Source organism: Gymnoscopelus microlampas, assembly GCF_963454915.1.
Source record: "Gymnoscopelus microlampas genome assembly, chromosome: 13".
NCBI lineage: Eukaryota > Metazoa > Chordata > Actinopteri > Myctophiformes > Myctophidae > Gymnoscopelus > Gymnoscopelus microlampas.
Genome location: NC_139950.1, coordinates 12,851,408 through 12,875,410, shown reverse-complemented (window position 1 = coordinate 12,875,410; position 24,003 = coordinate 12,851,408). Strand labels below are relative to the sequence as shown.

The following is a 24,003-nucleotide window of genomic DNA, read 5'->3' as shown; positions in this document are numbered from 1 at the left end:
GTCTATCCACTGCATCACAGGCACTGACTTTTGGAGACTTCGGTCCCCCAGGTGGTGGTGGAAGGAGATGTAACAGCAACAACAGGGAGGCCATTTCTGGGTCGTAGGCTGAGGTCACAACAACAGAGAAAAAAGTCATTTAGTTGGGGATGAGAGGTAATGCTTTTGGTTTCTGTCCGTTCATCCGTCACATCACGTCTGCCCATCAAGCAAGATTACGCGAAACATACCAAACCTATTTTCATGATGGGTATCGCATGTGCCATGTAAGAGCCCATGACATTTTGGAGCGGATCCAACAGGTCACCACGCATGGCCAAATTAATCATAATAGTGATGAAAATGAATGATGCAACTGTACCTGTGATAATTGTAAATAAGTTAAAACAAATACAACTCACTTGTTGCATCATCAGGATCACTTCCTGGGGGACTTTCTGCTGACTGCACCAAGCGACGCAACCCTGGTGTTGAAGTGAGCTGCGAGGCCTCTTTTATGATATTTGCCTTGAAGATCACATCCCATCTCTGAAGCAGCTGGGAGGAGATGTCATCATTAAATAGGAGAGCGAAGTCTTGCTCCACCTTTAAAGGAAGACAATATTACTGTACATTACTACAACAGGAAATGATTTCAAATTTCAAGCCATTCTAAACATCTCATTCCAACTTACCAGTCCTTTTGTATCCATGAATCTCGGAAAGGCAGCAAGGACATCAACACTTTTGCCGGGGTCATTAACAAGCTTCTGGCGGTGCTGAAAGGTCTGTCTCATCTTCTGGAAGATCTGGGAGTTGTCAGTAGTATGGTTGAGCAAAGACATGGCCTCTTTGCAAGCATCCCCCTCAAGCTGCTCTTCAATAATAACAACCCTCTGGGAAGTTGGGCCTCCAGGAGAATGACCAGTAGAGCTGCTTGGTGGCAGTGCAGATCCTTGTTTCCTTCGTTTGGACTTCCTTTGGACTGTTTTCAGACGCCAAGCAATGTATCCTGTGTTGCTGGGAGCATCATAGAAGTGTTCCTGAAAATAAATAAATAAATGTGTTGTCATACTTGGCTCATAGGAAATCTCAGAATTCAACTGTCAATGTCATATGCACACATGATAGTGTCATGCAAACAATAATAATGTCTATTACATAGCCTTTCTTGGAATATGGATCCTTGAGGGAAGGGAACAGCATCACTATCCCAAGAGCATACTCTTCTCTGGTTGCTTTAGTGGGGAGGTACCTGAGAGGATATATTAGATTAGTAATCTAAATGTATGCAATGAACATGCAGTTATTTGACACAAATAAAGAGAACATATAACACATACCCATGATTATCCACCATGTGAGATACCAGGATGTTAACCATTTCTCGTCTTGTGCTATCTGTTAGGGTTGCTGTTGTTTGGTACTCCTGTAGTACGTCTTCACCACCAGACTTGCCTCGCAACACAGCTTCAATCAACTTATAAAAATAAAACACATCAGAAAGCAACACATGGTGATAAATCACCTTTCCAGAGACTGAGGGTCAAAACATTTGAAGCAACACATGAGAATAAAATTGATACCTGTTTAGCAGACACTGCACCAGTTGCTTCCTCAATTCTTGGTCTCTTGCTAGGGACCACATCTAGTATTAGAGTTGATGCATTTGAGCTGAGGCTTGAGTTAGACAACTCAGAAGCGGAGGTGGAGCAATCAGAGAATTCTAAAGGAAAAGAAAAAAAGTAGGCTAAGTAATTGTAGGGTGTGTAGAGTGTTTGCTAAAAAAGGCCTGTCTTTAGACCTCACCATCATTTGAGAAAACTGTCAGCACCACATTGCCTTGTCCAACGAGGTCACTGAATATCTCAGCATCAACATCTGTCCCTGTTACATCCTTGTATGTGACTTGTGCATCAGGTGGCAGGCAAAATCTCTCTATGACTGGAAAAGATAGTACAGTGAGAATAAACTGAATGTGCTTTTCAAGGCAGCACTGTTTGTCTCACAGGAAATTACTTCACATTAAATGCATTCATCCACCACTGTATAATCATAAATAAACCTAGAACATGTTCCCTTACAAAACCCATCCCCACTATGAGTTCAAATTTGATGTGCCATGATATATGCTAAATCAGTGGTTCTCAAACTTTTTCATGTCAAGGACCCCCAAATTGACACTTATGAGCCCGCGGACCCCCATTTGAAAAGATAAGCCAGGGACCCCCATAAGATTTTTTTAAATTTTAATTTCAAGGACCCCCAGTTTGACATGCATTAGGCTATACGGACCCCCATTTAATGGCATTCATATTTCTAGGACATGTTAATTTAACTCTGAGAGTGTACAAATGGAACCAAATGGACCCGTTAGGGTCCATTTGGTGCCATTTGTACACTCAGAGTTACAGACCCATAAGGGTCCATTTGGTTCCTGTCCATCATTTAGCTGGGGACCCCCTGGAACCCCCTCAAGTACCCTTGGGGGTCCCCGGACCCCACTTTGAGAACCAATGTGCTAAATGTTACCTTTTTCATGGAACTGCATAAAGTCAAACCGTCCATCCACTTCTTCCAACTTCACATACTTCTGCAGTTCTCTGTACTTCACCTGGACCAGCATTTTTACTCAGACCTGCAGAAAGTTTGACAAAATAAATTAACAAAAATAACTACAAATTAAGCTTAGTTACTATATGCAGTAGTTATAGTAGGCTACAAACAAAACAAAGCTTTGTTTTCATCCTTGTGAATTACAAAATTGTCATGTTAAATCATGATAAAGTAGGAGACTTTTTTACCATGGTTATTTTATTAGAAAACAATGCTAGACAAGCTCCCTCATCTTAAAGTAGCAACAACATCCTACCTTCATTGACACCACACTAACAGGATCGATCAGGATCTAATTTTAATGTTCTGTGATTCTTCTACACATATAAGTAATGCAGCCATCCTCTTTAAATCATGCCTTTTGCAACAGGTGGTGGTCGCTAATTAATTAAGGCTACACACAGAGCACAATGAATTAGAATGCTATGGGGGTAAATAAGAATAATGTTCACCGTTTGTAGCCTTTACAGAATAAACTTGTGAGCATTTGGCTTAGTCTATTTTCAGTGCAAATGGCCATGCAAGACCACAGACTCCATGGTTTATGTAACCTGTTCACCATTACTAGTCTTGACAAACATTTTGTAAAGCATAATAGGCCTACATCTCCGTGGATGTTAACTTGTAGCTACATATTGCAGTTTGCAGCACACATTTACAATTATTTCAATAAGTCTGCACTTACCATGAAATGGTGTTGTTGGAAGAACACATTGAAGAAAATGTCCACCGTGTCAGTTGTACTGATCAATTCAAAATGAATTGCAGGTGCGGACAGACAGGAGGAGCTTAATTACATCTCTGCAGAGTTGGGTTAACACTGATGTGAACACCATTTAAATCAGAGAGTGTTAAAATTACACTTTGGGAGTGAAAATCAACTCTGGGCGGAGTTGGGTAACACTGATTTTAATCAACTATTTAAAACAACTCCAAACACTTAACCATTACATCAGAAAAATGTTAAAATTACACTTTGGGAGTGAAAATCAACTCTGGGCGGAGTTGGGTAACACTGATTTTAATCAACTATTTAAAACAACTCCAAACACTTAACCATTACATCAGAAAAATGTTAAAATTACACTTTGGGAGTGAAAATCAACTCTGGGCGGAGTTGGGTAACACTGATTTTAATCAACTATTTAAAACAACTCCAAACACTTAACCATTACATCAGAAAAATGTTAAAATGACACTTTGGGAGTGGAATTAACTCTGGGCTGAGTTGGGTAACACTGAAGTGATCAACTCTTTCAAATTACTCCAACATTTAACCCAATTTAAATATGAAGGTGTTAAAATGACACTTTGGGAGTGGAATTAACTCTGGGCTGAGTTGGGTAACACTGAAGTGATCAACTCTTTCAAATAACTCCAACATTTAACCCAATTTAAATATGAAGGTGTTAAAATGACACTTTGGGAGTTGAAATCAACTCTGCAATGTTTAACCCTGAAATTTCAACTCTTTAATTTTTGCTGTGTACAGAGACAAACACCAAGTACTCTGAGTAGTGAAACTGAAATGTTTAGTTTGTCTCCTGCAGTGTCACAAAAACTATTATTGGTAGATCATAGATCAGTAAGTATAAATTATTGATTAGCAGAATCTAGGTATATAATTTCTGATTTAAAATGTAAAACATGACCTGTGACCTTTAAGATCTGCTAGTTGGTCACGTTGTTATTTATAGTGTAACGTCTCCCTCTAGTGAAGGATAGTGGAACGACAGAAAGGCTCCTACAGGATCAAATTCAAGTGACTGACTTAATAAAGCACTACAGGCCAATTTCATACTTTGTTATACGATGGTGTCACACAGCGGATATTGCCGATCTACAAGTTCATAAGGATCCAATGAGCTTATTTCATCTTGATGAATGAGCCTATTTAATCTTGACGAGCTTGTTTCATCTGTCTTTTGATGGCATTTGTTTGTAGAAGCCTATGTTTTTTCATGTGTATGTTTTTTTTTTGTTAATGTTGTTTAACTGTTATTATCACTATGCCCCATTTGGTTTTCATTTTGTGCATTTTGTCACAATTTGTGACAAAATGTTGAAATTTCATGGTGATGGGCAGGAACTACATGGTAAATGGTGCATTTATAGAACACTTTAATGTGGGCACTTTATAACGTGCCTTACATTCACACACCGACGGCAGAGGAACTAACCCAGGGGGAAGCCGGAGCTCGAACCGAGAACCTTCCAATAGGCTCTATTCACAGCAGCCATAGTGTGAAGACATTCACAGATGTTACCAATGATACTAATGAAGGCTCTAGTCTGTTCCATTCTGGTCAAACAGAGTCAGGGTGCTGATATTGTGCATGTTGGCTCACTGGAAACACTCTGTTACACCAGTGGGTCTACAGTTGGGGTCCAGGGACCCTCATGGGCTTCCAAATGGCCACTTACAGGTGTGTAACTCTGAGAGTGTACAAATGAGAGTGTAACTATACAAAAGTGTACATTTGTACACTCTCAGAGTTATGGGGGTCGTGGAAACCACTGTGCTACACTAAATGGAACAGAGCCTTCATTAGTATCATTGGTAACACCTGTGAAGGAAGTGATAATATGGCTGCTGTGCATAGAGCCCATTCCCAAGCAACTGCTCTACCACCTGAGTCACTGTTGCCCACAACCATATATACGTGAAGAACCACTTTTCTCCTCGGAGGTGAGTAAAGGCTGGGAACAAGGCTACATTTTATTTATCTAGTCACTGCTATGTTAACGTGTGCTAGAAAAGCACTAGACTGTAGAACTCAAACACAGTTTAAAGCTAATAAAATAACATGTAAAATACGCACTCAGGTGGCGCAGTGATAAAATATCTGGCCACCACCGCGGGGGTTGTGGGTTCAAACCCACCGTGGTGCGTCCGGCTTTACAAACACAATAGGCTCTATGCACAGCAGCCATATTGGACAGAAATTGGGCCCCTTCCTTGCTTCCTTCACAGGTGTTACCAATGATACTAATAAAGGCTCTGTTCCATTTAGTGTAGCACAGTGGTTCAGACCTTTTAATTTCAATTCAATTTTATTAAAGTGTCAAATCACAACAAGTTGTCTCAAGACACTTTACATGTAGAGAAGAGACCCGACAATCCCACCCTGAACAAGCAATTTCAAGGACTCCCATAACTCTGAGAGTGTAATGGAACAGAGCCTTTATTGTAATGGAACCAAATGGACCCGGGAGGGTCCATTTGGTTCCATTTGTACACTCTCAGAGTTACACCCTCTCAAGGAACCATGATGGTCCCTGGACCACACTTTGAGACCCACTAGTGTTTCTAGTGAGCCAGCCAACATGCACAATATCAGCACCCTGACTCTGTTTGACCAGAATGGAACAGAGCCTTCATTAGTATCATTGGTAACACCTGTGAAGGAAGTAAGAAGAGGCCCAATTTTTCTCCAAAATGGCTGCTGTGCATAGAGCCTATTGACCCATGTTCGGGGGACGGAAACCGGGCGGGGAGGGTCATATTGGTCATTGCACATATTCCTACGGGCTGGTGGCGGCACCTGTCAGCAGGGAGTGTTGGGCGGGAAGAGTAGGACGAAGACTCTGCGTCTTCCCAGTGGGGGCTCCTCACTGGCAGGTGAGTCAGTCGGCTACAACAGCAGTGACAACACACAAATGTGGGGAGGAATTAATTGGAATAACAACTGAATTGGGGGGAAAAGCACACAAAAAAACATAGTAACAGTAAAATGATTGTAAAAATGGTCTTCAAGTAAACATACATCTTGAAATGACTTACTTTGTACCCAACAGTCAAAAACACTATGCACATTTTATCGAATAGAACAAAGACAATGACATCACCCCCAGAACGACATCACACAGGTCAGAAAAAAACATCTTTCAAAGATTTATTACAAAACGCAAACATGTCAAACAGGATGAATTCTATTGGCAAAACACGATAAACAGACCAAAACAGAACCGAACCGAACAGAACAGAGCAAAACAGAACAGAACAGAACACACACACACACACTCATCAACACAATATGACTCTAAATGCAAAACCTCTGCTGATATCGTTGGAATAATAAAACAAAAAAAAACAAATGAAAGAGAACGGGGTCATTTTGTCATCCTGACAGGGAGGAAAGTACCAAGCGGTTTTGTTTCATCTTTTTTCATTTTTTTCCATATATATAATTTGTCACGTGTGTGGACAGGGATTAGCGCTCGGTAGGCGTGTGTATCGTCGCTGTCGGGCAGAAACCTCTATCTCCATATTTTGACTTTGTGTTGTTTCGTAAATTAACGCCCTACTTGATCATACTACAAGCGTCACACAGAAGCACCAAAAGTAGCAGATCTACAAGCTCGAAGCGTGGCGCAAAGCGACGCGTTTTGAGCTTGTGGATCTGCTACTTTTGCTGTTTTGGAATTTACATCCTGATAAGTAACAGTTTTGGACATATGAAGTTTCCACCCGACAGAGACGATGTCTTTGCTGTCGGCCAGAAACCTTGTATCTCCATATATTTTTTGTTTTTCTTTTCACAAATGAACACCCTACTTTGTCGTGCAAGTGATAGATTCGCTGATCTACAAGCTCACATGTCACGACGAGACGCGTTGTGAGCTTGTAGATCGGCTTAATTTAGCCGTGTCTGCCATTTTTCTTGAAGTGAAGGTGAACGTTGGTTAAGTGCGTCTGTGTTGGTTTTATAAATAGAGCTACTGATCCAATGGAAAGCATTAACCAGAGCTTGTGATCCAATGGAACAACAGCTTATTTTCCCCGTTTCCTGAAGGTTTTCCCACGCGACAGCGACGACATGCAACTATACCTCCGCAATCACCCCCCCAGCATCCTTTCTCATCAGCCTAAAAAACACATAAATAGCTTCACAATTAAATTAAAAGAGTTCCAATTCCAAGCAGTAAAATGTTATTCACAAGCAGGCAGTACCCTCATTTGTGCTTCAAAGTCCACAAGCACACAACCAAAAAAAAAAAGAAAAGGGTCCTCGAGTTTGTTTGTCGTTTTCTTTTTGCATTTTGCGTCTGTACAAGCTTCCAGGTTGCACCGCCCACCTGACCGTGTGTGTGTGTGTGTGTGTGTGTGTGTGTGTGTGTGTGTGTGTGTGTGTGTGTGTGTGTGTGTGTGTGTGTGTGTGTGTGTGTGTGTGTGTGTGTGTGTGTGTGTGTGTGTGTGTGTGTGTGTGTGTGTGTGTGTGTGTTGGGTATGGTTGGGGACAGCTAGGTTTGGCTTGGCCTCCTAAACAGCCTCTCTTGAAATCTTCTTGTGAATCTCATTCAACACCATTAATATATATATATTTTTTATATATATACTATATATATATTACAACTTGTGTTTCAAACTCTTAAATAGGCCTATTAGAAGAAGTGCAGTTTCCCCCCCCCAAAACATCATCAATACATTGAACTGTCAAAATATGAAATCCACAGTTATGACATCATTATGGAGATTATTTTCACGGGGGATATTTTGCACATTTTGTCCAAAATACTGTAAAATCAGCGGCGGGTTCTTGCAGAGCTACTATCTTACACACATACACACACACACACACACACACACACACACTCACACACACACACACACACACACACACGCACACACACGCACATACGTTTTGTAATACTACATTTGTGAGGACATCAACATTTTACGACAACGTTGAAAACAGCCAGAAAACTACAGAAAAATTGCCAACAAATACGAGATAATACGAGCTCGATCTGCTATTTTTTGGGGTCCATGACGCTGGCTCGCTACCAAAGATAAATCAGGCAAACTCTAATCCTAACCCCTAAAACTAACCTATAAATGTGTAATACTAAAACTAACCCCAAACTGAATCTTTTTCTAATTGTAAGCCTGACAAAAAACAAATCATCATAAATCATGTAATCATAAAACCACCCTTTCTCTTAGGAAAAGGTCTATTCTCACATTCTACTGTATTTGTGGGGAAGACTGGCCCTCATAAGTATAGTAATACAAGTATGTACACACACACACACACACACACACACACACACACACACACACACACACACACAGACGCACGCACACGCACGGGGCAGAAATCTAAACCACACAAGAGACTAGTCTTCAGGTTCTACTCGTCATGCACACATAAACAGAGTTGAGGCCGTATTGATGATAAAACACGATGGCTTTCATTTGAACCTGATTGGATTTCATATTCTTAACGCTTAATAATACTACTAGTAATAATAATAATTTAACACACGGGAACGTCGAATATCAAACAAGCCATAACATTGACCAACCAATCAGAACGCCGTACTGTCAGGAACTATAGCCTAAATCCAGTGGGTTCTCATCAAAGCCAGTCAAGGTCATGGAGGTCAGAAATGGACACAGGACAGACGCATGTCTTCTTGGTTGCTCTGAGTCAGTGGTTCTAAAACTGTTTTCGTGGACCCCCGTGACTCTGTGAGAGTGTACAAATGGAACCAAATTTACAGACCTGTAAAGGGTCCATTTGGAACCCCTTCAAGGAACCCTGAGGGTCCCTGGACCACACTTTGAGAACCACTGCCCCAAGTGCAGAGCGCCACAAACTCCAATAAAAAATAATAGAATCTCAAAGGTTTCCCTCCGCTTTCTTCAAACTTGTTCAACCATTTTAAAAATGTTTCAATGGTTTTTATTTTTTTTAAATGTTTAAAAAATGCACATCTACAAGCTCATAACGCACTGCATTGCGGAACATTCTGAGCTTGTAGATCAGCTGTTTTTGCTATTTGTCGTACAACAAACGTATATAGGGTTTAAGTGGTTAATCTGCCCTCAGGGATCAGTAAATATATCAGTCTATCAGAACACAACAACTAAACAACTCCACTGCAGGTTGTTGGGTCTTACATTTCTGCCTTTTGAATGCCGAGAATGTTCTTTCTAGGAGAGTTTCTAGGCTCATCGCTCAGCAGCCATATTGGCAAGAATTTGGTTTCCGCTTCCTTACTTCCCTAACAGGTCTTACCAAGTATATTACCAGTTGGTTCTCAAACTTTTCAATTTCAAGGAGTGTTACATTTGTACACTCTCAGTTACACACCTGTAAGAGACCATTTGGACCACACTTTGAGAACCACTGGTGTAGCAGAGTGTTCCAGTGGGCACAATATCAGCACGCTGACTCTGTTGACCAGAACTGAACAAAACCTTAATTAGCATCATTGGTAATACCTGGGAAGGAAGGAAGGAAGAGGCCCAATGTCTTGCCAATATGGCTGCTGTGCATAGAGCCTATTTCTTGCCAATATGGCTGTCGTGCATATAGGACCTATTCTGGGTAATACATCGAGTAAAAAAAAACTTTTCAGAACATGATGAGAACCAGGGGTCTCGCTGCTTTGAGTCAGGAAGAGTTGAACACGCTGGAGGATGTTAGGATGTTCAGATGAGAAAACAACAAATCACATGTTTATAGTGTTAAATAAGTGATGCTTATGTGTGTTCATTCATTTATAGGTGTGGGCTGGTCTGCGACACGGAACACCCGGGGTGTTTAAAAAAATAAAAATGGAAGCGACAATTTGAACCCTGACCTGCAACCCTGCCTCCCTGCGCTGTCGGAGAGGGAATGTCCAACGTCCAAATATAAATAATCAAATCATTTTCCTTGTTTTTTTTGTTTTTGTTTTCAGGGGTAATGATGGAGAGCGCAAGCTAATCAACAAAAAGCAGAGAGGAGATGAGAGGTAGGTGGGTAGGTGGGCGGGTAGGTAGGGGTAGTTACGGTAGGTATTGGGGTAGGTTGGTAAGGTGGGTAAGGTAGGTAGGTATGTAGGTAGGAAAGGTAGGTAGGTGGGTAAACAGTAAGGAAGGTACTAATGTTTCACTTGAAAGTAATCCAAACCCTATTCCCTTTGAGCGACGGGCTAAATGGTCATTCACGAGCGTATATGGACATAACACGACCATAATCCATGACCATATATGGACATATAATGATCAGATGTCATACAGTACAGCATCCACAGTCTGAAACCCCACCCTGATGGATGTGTGGAAGAATGGGGGGGAGGGGGTTTGAAGGGAGGGACCATCAGGTGGTTTGTGGGTGGCTGGCTGTCGGGGGGGTGGGGGGGAGGGGGGGCGTGGGTCCTGATTGGTTCATTCAGAGTCTGTACTGTCCATGGGCGCCCCCTCCAAGTCCATCATCAGCGCTCTAGCTCCTCCCATCGCCTTGGCGATGGCGGCGTTGTTGTTCCCGCCGCCCCCCTCCCCCCCGCCCTCCCTGTGCGTCTTCTTGTGTCTGGAGAAGCTGGAGGAGTGCATGAAGGTCTTACTGCACAGCGTGCATCTGTACAGCTTCCTGCCGGGCGCCGGGGGCGGGGCCGAGTGCGACAGCGCGTGCGACTTCTCGTGCGCGCGCGCCTCCGCCTGCCGGTGGAAGGCCTTGCCGCAGAAGCCGCAGGCGAACTTGCCGCCCCGCCCCCCGCCACCGACCCCTCCCCCTCCCCCTCCTCCTCGGTGGGTCTGCATGTGGCGCGCCAGGCTGGAGGCGTGGCTAAAGCACTTGCCGCACTGGCTGCAGCCGTGGGAGCCGGCGCCTCGCTTGCGGCCGCCTCCCCCCCTCGCCGCCGTTGTCATTCCTCCTCCCCGTACCCCTCCTCCTCCTCCTCCCTCCTCGTCGTCCTCGTCCTCGTCCTCGTCGTCCTCGGAGGCCGGGGAAGGAGCGGCGGCGAGGGGAGGGGGAGCCCCCCGCTTAGCCCCGCCTCCCCCGCCGCGGCGCCGGCGGCGCCGGTTCTTCTTGCAGAGCGTGTAGAAGTTGGGCTTGTCCCTGGAGCACAGCTTGAGGCGGATCTTCAGGTCGGAGGAGCTCTCTCCCAGGTTCTCCTTGCCGGCCGTGTAGCCGCCCAGCAGCTCCTTCACGTGGTTCACCTGGAGGGACGTCACCGGCACAACATGTTAAGTTGGCCATTCATTTGTCATAACAATTGGGGCCGTAATATCAAAGAGCTTTAATCCATTAAGACCGGGAACGCATCTGTGTCATTTTAAGATTTCTTTGGCTATTAAAAAATAGCAGATCTACAAGCTCATAGCACTCGGTGCACCAATAATCAAAACAAATAATCAAAACAGAACATACAGCGTACTTAATACATTTATACTGTTTTTCAAAATAGTGGAAATAGACAAACCAGCTCAAAACGCATTTTTATTTCCACTATTTTTTAATTGGATGAATTCAATCAGCTGAAAGATAACGATTCTGACGGTTATGCAAAAATAACCTTATTTTACTCAGGGGAGGTTCGCTGAACAAATTCTCTTTTTCTAACACAGACACACACACACTCATTAAAACCTGGGAGCTGACCAGTACAACCACAGGATTCTACTGTTGGCCACTGAGCAGCTCCACTATCGCAATTTGGAGATTCAGTGCCTTGCTCAAGGACACTTTGCGATGTTGGGGGAGGGGTGAGTGGTGACCATTCACTTTTTTTCTGGAATCGAACCGGGAACCTTACATTTACAAACTCGCTCCTCTAACTTTTAGGCCACCGCTGCCCCCAAATTGCGACCAGGCGATATATTATGTGACGATGGTGATATACTGGGGCCCTGGGTTCACCTGGTGCTTGGAGAGATGGGTGGAGGTCCTAAAGGTCATGTCACACTGGGGACAGGCGTAGAACTTCTCGCCGCCCTGAGACGCCACGACCACGGCGGGGGGCTGGTGGTTCTGATCCGACGCCTTGCCCTCCCTCTGCTGCCTCCGCTTGCCCTTCCTGCCCTTGTTGGGGGACTTGAACCCGCGGCGCAGGTTGGCGTTGGGGGGCGAGATCTCGGCGTCCTTGGGCAATCCTTTTGAATAGAGTGGGGGTGCGACAGTTAATCAAACTAACCAATGATTTTTTTTTTTGCATGGCACTGTTGTACAACGAAGTATCAAAATGGATCTCCGCAAAAGGTTCCGTCAAAAATGTTTGATTCTACCCATATGGCAAATTTTAAGATAACCCCTTAAGATCCTTGTAGTTTTATCTACATGCTTTAACAGGGCTAAATGTTTTTTTCTAGAAGCCCTTTCTGTGGGGATAACTAATGCCCCCACGGTTTCCTGCGGTATTGTACCTTACGGATGCGTACATTTCACATTCGTGAAAGCATTCAAACAACGTGCAGAAAGACGGGTTAAATGAATGCAGGGTAAGGAGACTTGAATTCATGGATTTTTTTGTTTGTTTTAGTCGCAAAAGAATATCCATGAGTATCCATGAATTCAAGTCTCCATGGGGTGACTAATCGATAGAAAAAAATGCATTTTGGGGGTGAACTATCCCTTTAAGTGCTCAGTCAGACAAATCAATTTAGTTGACAATAGAACAATTGTTCTGCGTCAATTCGTTGATATATACAAAATAAATTATGAAAAAAAACACGCTTTGAGATTATTCGATTAATCGAAGAAGTAATTGATAGAATAACCGCTAAAAAGGAAAATAACTGATATTTTTCCAGCCCCCACCTTTGAACTTGAACTCCTTCTTGTGAACGAGGCGGTGCCGGGACAGGCTGGAGCTGTGGTTGAACTCCTTGCCGCAGATGTTGCATGGGTGGATGCGTCGCTTGCCGTGCAGCCGCAGATGGCTGCCCAGCATGCGGCTGCCTTTGAACGCCATGCCGCAGTGAGGGCACGTGTAGCTCAGCTCCGCGGGAACGGACGACGTCAGCATCACGGGCCGCTTGGAGGGGATCGAACCCGCGACCTTGCCGGTGTGCGTCTGCTGGTGTCGATACAGGCTGGATGCGTGGCTGGGAATTAGGACAATGTTGATGAGAGTTAATGATAATAATAATCCTTCTATAAATGCACACAATCTCAAGTGTCTGTCCGTGTGTCTGCCGCATATCTCAAGAACCGTTCGACTTCAAACTTGTCGCCAGTGGTGGAAAAAGTACTCAAATGTTTTACTTAAGTAAAAGCATCAATACTGCGATGTAGAGGTACTCTGTTACAAGTAAAAGTCCGGAATTTTAAATTCACTTGAGTAAAAGTGCAAGTAACTAAAGTGTTCAAATAATTGTAGTGGAGTAAAAGTACAATATTTGCCTCTGAGATGTAGTGGAGTGGAAGTAAAAGTATTGAAATTGGAAATACTCCACTACTTGTCGTGTGTATCGCCAAGGAGTAAGGTGCCCAGTATGAAGTTGGTCAGATCAGCGGTTCTCCAAAAATAACTATAAATCCACAAATCTGTGTATCTGTCTGTCTCCTTTGTCACTTTTATGCCATAAATGGACATCCCTGATGTCATCAATATTACTGGCCTCCAGGAACTATTATAATGGGTGCTGACTCCACTAAGTACTCTTTAAAACACAAGTACACTGGATATTGCATAACTGAAGGGCTATATGTTGCGAATGGGCATCTCACTAGAAATAATGATAATAATGTATGAGTGCCATGCCGAGTAGAAAGTGCAATGACACTGTTAATAATTATCTATGAATTCCGGGAATCTCTGCTTGCAGTGCCACTACAAGCTCACAACGTGTCGCAATTAGGGATGTTAACAATGTGTCGACTTTCAAAAATCTATTTTCGACTCGTGCTCCTGTCGATTCTAAAAATAGAAATTGAAAAATCGTTTTGTTAGTTTTTGTTTAACTTTTTTTTTTATTACACAATTTCTTTTAACGGCTTGTTGAAAAACGTTATAAACGTTACTGTTTTCCAAAATAGCCAGTTCAAAATGTAAAAAATCATACAATGTTTTCCAAATGGGAGAGGGAACGTTGTGGGTGTGTGTGTCTGTGCTGCGCTAGTGCATGTCCGGTCTGGTTGTGTGTGCGATGACTAGTTTTGTGTACTTTCTGCTTGTGGATGCTTGAAAGCCCGCTTGAAAATGTCAGCTTCACATAGGAGTGCGGTGTGGGACGAATCGACGATGTTGTCAAGACTGGCTAAAGATTGGATAAAACTGTGCAATGCAAATTGTGCAGCACAAAGTATGCGTATCAACAGTCTGTGATGTCAAATCCCATTAAAGCGAGACACCCAAAGCCTTCACCCAAGCAAAGCAGAATGGCAGACTTCACCGTTAAACCTCGCCATTGTGATGGCCGGCAGGCAGAAATTATCACTGATTTGAGAGCCAAGATGATAGCCGAAGATGCCTATTAGCGTTGTCGAGGGGAAAGCCTTCTGTGAGCAGATGGCATTTCCAGAATACACTGTGCCCTGTCGCCAAACAATGACAGTGCCACGAGAGAGAGAAAGTAAGCTGAGGTACAGCAAGCGGAACGTTCACTCCAAAACACACTCGCCCCCATTTTTGTTACTGAGGTTACGTTTAGGGGCACCTGGTGGCGACCGTTCCCAGGTCGCCGGATTTGATCCAGGGCGACCGTGTTTTGGGGAGAGCATTCTTGTATTCACTGAGGTTACCGGAACGCTCCGTACGATATTATAAATGTTTACATCCAGGCCATTTAGCTACATATTGTTGAACGTGTTGTGTTGTTACTATCATTATTTGGCATTGTGAAGGAACCTCATTCTGAGGAACATCATTCTTCCTAATTAGTCAAACATAGGCCTTGTTAGTTATAGACGCCCTAACATACAACGTCACACTGATAAGAAACAGTATGCGCGCCAAATGAACCCCACCGCTCATAAGATGCAATTTCAAAGTGGTCACAGCCTTACGTGTAAAAATGCATCCCATCAAACTTTCAGATGCTGTTTTTCTCCCAGTGTGGAGGAAGAATGCTTAGGATTTTTACTGTGATCTCTTACTCTTGAAATATATATTTCTTGGTCTCTGTTGTGTGTCAACAATAATAGCAATTCAAAGCAGTTGTCCCCCAAACCCCCCTCCAGTGGCTGTCATAAGAACTGAGCGAGCGCTCTATGATCATGGCACCAGAACCTGTTCTTGTTCGTGCAGCTGCAGCCCGGCAAGCCTAATTTATGCTCCGTCCCGCGAAGGTGTCACGTGGCACGTGCCGAGAATCGCATCCGTGACACGGTTGTGAGCTTGTATGTCAGCTATTCTCAGTGCGCAATACCTTTGTGCGATGAAGTATGTATGTCTCGCTAGGGCGCGCCTCACTAGCCAACACACAAGAGGAGGTTGAATGAACTGAAACCAGCGCACCCCAAAACAACAGGTTTGGGGATCTGTTGGGAATTGATTACATGAAACAGTCACCTGTGCGCCCAGTCTCAATGTTGGTAAACAAATAATTGGTCTATATCGGCTGCTGTAGCCAGATTAAACAAGCGTTCTGTGTTAACACTCTGACCGCCGATCCCGTAGCCTACGGGCTGTGGTGCTTTTTCCTTTTTTTCAAAAAAAAAAAACTTTTTTCAATTTTCGTCACGGTCCACTTCATTGTAACACCACCGGAAACAGAATTACTCGGGATCCGGTTTTGCCGATCCCGTCGGCCCTCGATGTAATGACGAAACTGAAACCCTATTTTCTCCTTGTAGTTTTTTCTCCTCTGTGATCACTGTTTAACATAAACCGTTCTAACTACAACATGGAGGCACCGTTTGACACGTGGTCTTCACTGCTCGAACCAGGCAGATGTCTGCGATGTAAACAAACAGTGCACAGCTCAATCTTACGGATTTTAACAAGGTCTATGGCGACGTGAAAAAAACAAAAAACAACAATAAAACGTTGGCACCGGTGAGTACATTATGAGATTAACCTCTGGCGGTCAATGTGTTAATAAACACATGTTTACAATTTTCATTTTTATTATCATTAGGGCTTTGATGCCAATTCTAAACAATTCTAAGCCTTCTAAAAGGCTGCAGTTGTGGTGCTTATAAGGAAAGTGCAGTTTGCGCTCTCCTCTCCTCTCCTCTGCACAGCGCAAAAAAAAGAGCAAAGAAAATTGATCGACAAATGCCAACGAAACGTCGACACGCAAAATACTGAGTCATTCACATCCCTAGTTGCAAAGCGACCCGTTGTGACCTTGAAGATCGTCTATTTTTGCAAATTTTGCGTGACACTCACGACGAAGTAGGGCATTAATTGGCGAAAAAAACCCTGAAAGGTTTAAATACAGCCACGATTTATAAACAGTACAATTACTGTATAATGATCACCTGTAGCATTTCCCACAGTAGGTGCATCGGTACTGCCTGTCGTCGGGGACGTAGTCGACCTGGTCCGAATCTCCGTCTCCGTCCTCCTCCTCCTCATCCTCCTCATCGTCATCCTCCCCTTCTCCATCCTCCTCCTCGTCCTCCTCTTCCTCCTCCTCCTCCGCCTCCTCCTCCTCCTCCTCCCCTCCCTCGCCCCTGATGGCGTCCTCCTCCGGGTCCGAGTCGGTCTTGATCTCCACGCTCTGCTCGATCACCTCGCAGGGGTACACCTCCTCGTACGGCACGAAGAACGCCTCCTCTGCACCCTCAACCTTCAAAACCAAGTACACTTAATCAAGGACTATACTTTTAGGTACAATTTGAGGTACTTTTACTTGATTCTTTTATGTTTTCTAATACATGAAGCATCGTGTTTGTTCAGTCAGGGCACGGGAGTCATATACTGTACGCCTCAGCTGTTATCAGCTGTCAGTTGCTTTCAATCAGCCACGCTTTTCTACACACCAATCACACCTCATTCCCTCAACAAGGCGGTCCGTTTAAATACGGCTCACACTGGATCTCTGCTTTTCAATTGCTGCCACACTCTGCTGCTGCTGCTGGCAAAGCTCGCCTCCACCACCCCAGCCTCCACCTTACAGTTCAGAGTCTTGCATTTACCCAAATGTTTAAACTGAATGTTAAACTGAAATACATGTGTGCATGGCTCTAAATTCAACTGAAATTTAATGTTTGCATGGCTCTAAACTGAATTCAATGTTCTATGGCCTTAATGTTAAACTAGATTCAAGTTTGCATGACTCAAGTTTTAATCTGATTAAATGTCCTGCTATGGGCCCGCTTTTGTATACCTGTGGTGGGCTTTGTATAGCGTTGCTTAGCATGGTGCTTAGCAGAATTTAGGGAACATCTTAAAGAGCAGAGCCATTAACGCCAAGTTTAACTGTATTCCATTTGTTGCAATAAATGGTTAAATCTACTTATGACGTGAGTGTTCCTGACTGAATTTCTACACTTAGTACTTTGCGGATTTGGATTATTATTACAAAATGACAATGTACATTAAACCCTTTTATACTTCGGCTCAGGGCCGTCATTTGGGGCAACCCCTATCGTTAACATTTAACCTCAAATTCAGTTATTTTATGAATACGTGCTCCACCTCTCCACGTTTTTGGTAAGTTAATCAGATTTTAGATTGGCACTGAGTGCATCAAAATCCACGGCCATCCATTTACATGTGCCATGTGACACACATGTTATTAGTTGTCTTGTCTGCAACCATTACCACTTTAAACATGGCATCCCTAAGTGTTTTTTTTTTACATTATTAACCACTTGAACCCCAGCATGTAGCATCCCTATTCTGAGGGGAACATTAGCCGAAAATAGCCGATCTACAAGCCCAGCGCGAGGCGTTGTGAGCTTGTAGATCGGCTATTTTTTGACAAAGAAGTTTGGTGTATAGGTAAAGTATTGAGGGTGTATTAAGCGGTTAACTGTCCGAAAATAAACATTAACATGAAACCAACAAACACAACGCTAAACAATGATAGTGCTGTCAAACAATATTATAGAATATGTAGCGGGGGTCCCTGCTTCATCTCTCTCTCAGCTAAGGGGTCCTTGGCCTTAAAAATATTGAACGGACACGTTGTGAGAAAACAGGGTTTAAGTGATAAACGTGGAGGTTTTTTCTTGTGCCACCCCCTAGTTTGAAACAACGCCTCTGCTTCGTCTGTTTTCCAAAACGTTTGATTCATTTTTCTAAAGAAATTGGGGGGGACAGTTAAACAGGCCATTCATAATGAGTACTCAAGTAAAATGAATTGAATTTGAATACAGGTTTTTTACTTGTAACTTGAGTATGTCTACATTGTGGTAGGGTCAGAACAATGGCTTCTATTTCAGTATGCTAACTCTCTAACAGGAAGAGCTTGGAATTCCCATCAATTATGTCCCTGTTATAGGCAGGTTTCTGAACTGTCTGAGATGCAGAGTGAGTAGACAGACATGGTGCCATCTTTCTTATAATGAGCATTAGTGAGGACCTAGAGGCTCTATGCACAGCAGCCATATTGGGAAGAAATTGGGCCTCTTCCTTACTTCTTTCACAGGTCTTAACAATTCTACTAATTAAGCCAATTATCACAAAAACTAATTTCACCCAATGAATTACACCTGTAATGTTGTCTTCTGAATTCTGAGTGTATTGCACAGTGGTTCTCAAACGTTTCAATTTCAAGGACCCCCATAATTCTGAGAGTGTACAAATAGAACCAAATGGACCCTTACGCATACATTTGGTTCCATGTGTGTACACTCTCAGAGTTACACACCCGTAAGAGGCCATTTGGAACCCCCTCAAGGAACCATGAAGGCCCCTGGACCACACTTTGAGACCCACTGGTGTAGCAGAGTGTTTCCAGTGAGCCAACATGCACTATATCAGCACCCTGACTCTGTTTGAGTCTGCTGTACATAGACCCTACGGATTATACCAGTGTCAGTTACCTTATGTGGACTCAATGTGGCCATAACTAACGTCCATAGCATATCGATTCATGTACAGTATATTATGTGCTGCTACTGTATGCTCACACACCTTATGTCGTACCTCAGGTACTTACAGCACGAATAGATATACGGTACTATGTGTAAACATGTACATCATTTGCTTGTTTTTATTGATTGTTCTCTCTTCCCTCTTGCCCCCACCCCCTTCTACCCCCCTTCTAAAACGATGTAGAGCTCGCACAAAAACAAATTTCACCCACGGTTTTACACCTGTAAACCAGACCCATAGAGAGAGAGAGTTATGATCTCGCCGCAAAGCGGGCCTTTATGGGCTATAGTTCCAAACATTGGAACTTCCTCATTGAGACAGAGCATGTCCGCATTCCATTCTTACGATGGGAGTCTATGCTAGTGTCGTCACTGTCATTCTAGATCACGCTGCTGTAAACCTGTGACAATAAAGTTGTCTCCACCGTGCTGTACCTTCATGAGCTGTTCGGCGGTGAGCAGCTCGGTGGTGGTCTCGTCCTGGTCCTTCTTGACGCAGGAGATGGTGAACTTTGACCCCACCTCGGCCCACTTCACCACGTACTCGATGGGCTGCGTGTCCAGCTCCACCGTGATGAAGTCGGCGCCCAGCGCGTCCGGCTCCGACGAGGTCAGCTCCACCCCCGTCTCACAGTCCACCTCCATCTTTTTTTAGTCACAAGACCAGACCGGACGGACGGACGGACGCACGGGAACGCGGCGGCGGTCGGGGACACGCGGGCGAACTGGGGGGGCGCCGGGCCGGGCCGCACCTTTCCTGGAGGTCGAGGTCTGGTGAATATCAGCAGTGATGATGATGACGATGATGATGATATTTTGGGTTTTAAATGGTCCGCAGCTCTGGAAGAGACAGAGAGACATTAACACAATGATGATGGCCTAGAACAAGGGTTGAGGTTCCCAGACTTTTCAGGCCGTGACTCCCCAAAAGTGTAAGTCGCTCTGGATATAAGAGTGTCTCCTAAATGCCTAAATTGCAAATTGTAAAACAAACATTAACCACATTCAACCTGGCGTCCCTATTTTGTGCATATCATTATAGGCGAGAATGTTCACAAAAAATGTTTTCTGAAAAACCATTTCCATTTTGCAGGAAAAAAAACAAACAGATCTACAAGCTTGCATATCTGCTAGTTTTGCTATTTGTATGTGTGTGTGTGTGTGTGTATGTGTGTGTGTGTGTGTGTGTGTGTGTGTGTGTGTGTGTGTGTGTGTGTGTGTGTGTGTGTGTGTGTGTGTGTGTGTGTGTGTGTGTGTGTGTGTGTGTGTGTGATATCATGTGGCCGTTTGGATATCGTAATATCCTGATATCATCATTGAAATAGAGACAGAAAGAAACAGATAAACTGGTCAAATATGTCAATATGAACACAGCAATACACAGGGGTGTGTGTGTGTGTGTGTGTGTGTGTGTGTGTGTGTGTGTGTGTGTGTGTGTGTGTGTGTGTGTGTGTGTGTGTGTGTGTGTGTGTGTGTGTGTGTGTGTATACATATATGCCTAAAGGTGGCAAGGGAATGGAATTACAGTAAAGTGATGCCATTTTCTGAACAAACCTGACTGTTATAGCTATTCTACCATTTATATTTATCTTTATCACTTAGTTATTATATAGACATTATTGATGGTTATTTATAATATATATATATATATCTATATATCTATGTCTAAATATTTTGTGAAAGCACCACAATATCAATATTGAAGTCTTTGGTCAAAGATGTACTCTGATACTAAACCTTGTCTGTATCGTCCAGCAGTACTTCACTACCACCATCTACAGTAGGCCTACAGTACATTTGTAGATCTACAAATATCCAATACAACACATATTATATGCCATTAATAAACAGATGTTAAACACACATAAAAAATGCATGAGTCCACAACAACAACAGCACATAAAGACAGTTCCATCCCACCATGTCCGACCCAATGCCAACAACACAACGACACACAATGATCACATTTCTACACCGATAAACCACTTTAGATTATTACAACAAAAAAATATGATTTTAACCACTTGCACCCCAGCATCGGTAGTGTGGGGAAAGCTTTCCCTGAAAACAGCAGATCACAACGCAACGCGAGGGCTTGTAGATCGGCTATTTTCAGCGAAAAGCTTTCCCCACACAATAACATAAAACGGAAAATACACTAGTATTGAGCCCTGAGGGGCTCCGGTTAACCCATATGGGGTTTTAATGGGTTAAATAAACCATGTCCCTCTTGAGCTGTATTATATAGGAGGGAAAATGCATTCCTCTGGCAACAACCACTGCTTATAACAACGTTAATGCACCGTTATTCCGCTGTTTATACCGTCTTTACCTTGAAGATGTTGATGGGAAAACGTCCCGGATATTTAATAAAAATATATTTTTTAATCTATAACGTGAGCTGAGAGAGAAAATCCGCCGACAATAAACAGGAAATACATACAGTAACAGTCAGTCTGGTGCGCGAGAGATGGGCGGCGCGCGGTGCATTGTGGGAGAGGAGGATTAAATGGATTGTTCTTCTGTCTGGACGGGGTGGTGTTACGCGCAACGCGGTGACCCAGTGGAATTCTGTCCCCTCCATCTGGACGGGGTGGTGGTGGTACGCGCAACGCGGTGACCCAGTGGAATTGTGTCTCTCCACTGAAGGTGGCGCTGTTCTACTAACGCTCGAGGCAGGATTTAATGAGTAAGCTGCATTAATCAGGTTATTATGTACTTCCAGTAATGGAAAAAGTACACAATTTGTTTACTTAAGAAAACGTATCAATACTGTAATGTAGAGATACCCTGATACAAATAAAAGTCCGGAATTCTGTCTCCCCTGAAGGAGGCACTATTGTACACTTGAGGCGGGATTTTAATCAGTAAACAAAACGTTTTTTTTACTTAAGTAAACGTATCAATACTGCAATGTGGAAATACTCTGTTACAAGTACGAATCTGAAATTCAAAATTTAAGTATTCATCAATATGTACTTAAAGTACCAAAAGTAGAAAGTACACATTTTGCAGAAAAGAATCATCAAGTTGTCAAATGTATAAAAATCTTTTGAAAATAGCAGATCTACAAGCTTGTAGATCTGTTATTTTCAAATTGCCGAAATGTATATAGGGCTGAAGTGGTTAATGTGTATTTTGTAATAATAATAATTATAGTGGAGTAAAAAAGTACAATATTTGCTCTGACATGTAGGGTAGAGGTAAAAGTATTGAAAATTTGAAATACTCCAGTAAAGTAAAACCATCGCAAAATTACAGTACTTGAGTAAATGTACTTAGTTACTTTACACCACTGAGTAAACTGCATTAAGCATGTTATTACGTATTACGTAAAAATAGTGATAATAATAATAATAATAATATTACTAATAATAAATAAATAACAATAACAATAACAATAATAATAAACACAACTTGGCGCCGAAAATATATGTGCCACAACTCTAATGCAACGAGCAAACCCTCAAATAGAAACCAACACAGCCAACTCTGTGGTCACAAAGTTCGTCGGGTCACCAATATGGGTGTAGCACACCAGTGGGTTCGGTTTGACACATCGGTTCAGTTATTCCATCCAAACCAAACATGTTCTACGTCCACTGTAAAGTCTGTTATGATTATTAATGATTGATTATTGATTATTACACACAGAGACATAAAGAACCCAATGCATTGGGCCAACAGGGACCCTTTAATCCCCCCATGTAGCCTACTTCCAATTGTTACCCATAATAATGTCGTTATAACGCAATATGAACGCTATCTATGTATGGTAATGTTACAATACCCTGCTCAAAATGTTCATATTCATAACAATAAATCATCTGAGACATAAAATATCATGGAGCAGCTCACCGGCACTATGACAATGACTGGACAGACAATAACCTCCGTTTGATACTAGATCGACTAGATCTACGAGATCTACCAGAGATCCGCTTCGTGCCGGAATAGGAAGAGTTTTTATGAGAATAAGATGGATTCATAATTCATATGCAAATCAATGACTTACTATAAAGCAGAGAATGGCTCATATTTCGGCGGAACGAATAGTCCTGGTGATATTAGTGTGTGTGTGTGTGCGTGTGACAGTGTGTGTGTGTGTGTGTGTGTGTGTGTGTGTGTGTGTGTGTGTGTGTGTGTGTGTGTGTGTGTGTGTGTGTGTGTGTGTGTGTGTGCGTGCGTGCGTGCGTGCGTGCGTGCGCGCGCGCACTGCCGCACCTCCCGATGCTGCCCAGTGTTGCCAGATTCTACGAGTGAAATAAGCAACCAGGTCTATGAAAACAAGCCCCGAAGAAGGCCACATGAGTACTTGTAGAAGTTGTAGATCTGCTATTTTCAGCAAAAAAATATATATATATATTGAAAAAAAAGTGACAAAATGTAGCCTGGCTTCAGACACTCCACTGGGTGAAAGCTTAATTTAGTCTGATAATCAGGCTACACAAAATATGGAATATTTTAAAAACATGTTAACAACAAAGCTGTGGGTCCCTGACACAAATTTATTTTCAGATGGGGTACGCGAACAATCACATATTAATGTGGGGGTCCTTGACATTAAACATGTTTGAGAACAACAACATTAAACAACATTTGGGAAGCAAGACCAAATAAACAACCACACTTTAGAAACAAGCCCAAAAAAACACAGCCCACACTGGATACAGGACAGGTGCATGGGCAGTCACTAGGGACATCA

General features: G+C 43.0%; 1 protein-coding gene across 3 annotated transcripts; it reads right to left on the bottom strand.

The window, feature by feature from the left end:
- Positions 1–6,477: 6,477 nt before the first annotated feature.
- On the bottom strand, positions 6,478–23,409 carry LOC311059128 (uncharacterized protein). Of its 3 annotated transcripts, none has more exons than XM_084076784.1 (6): positions 23,314–23,409; positions 19,734–20,138; positions 16,734–17,044; positions 13,125–13,411; positions 12,228–12,460; positions 6,478–11,527 (listed from the first exon to the last, which is right to left on the bottom strand). In XM_084076784.1, exons 2-6 carry the CDS (start codon positions 19,941–19,943, stop codon positions 10,757–10,759), a joined length of 1,812 nt encoding a protein of 603 aa, XP_083932910.1. In that variant the 5' UTR covers positions 19,944–20,138; positions 23,314–23,409; the 3' UTR covers positions 6,478–10,756. The 3 variants fall into 3 exon arrangements, with proteins under 3 accessions (XP_083932910.1, XP_083932911.1, XP_083932909.1); XM_084076785.1 differs by lacking the exon at positions 23,314–23,409 and adding an exon at positions 21,742–21,783; XM_084076783.1 differs by lacking the exon at positions 23,314–23,409 and adding an exon at positions 21,631–21,753.
- Between the last annotated feature and the right edge of the window lie 594 nt (positions 23,410–24,003).

What these genes read in the sequence shown, in the direction of transcription:
- LOC311059128 (XM_084076784.1), bottom strand. Translation starts at nt 19,943, where the DNA reads ATGGAGGTGGACTGTGAGACGGGGGTGGAGCTGACCTCGTCGGAGCCG. An exon ending in CCGCCGAACAGCTCATGAAG is followed by an intron (nt 17,045 to 19,733) that starts GTACAGCACGGT and finishes TTGGTTTTGAAG; the next exon opens with GTTGAGGGTGCAGAGGAGGC. An exon ending in GAAGGAGTTCAAGTTCAAAG is followed by an intron (nt 12,461 to 13,124) that starts GTGGGGGCTGGA and finishes TCTATTCAAAAG; the next exon opens with GATTGCCCAAGGACGCCGAG.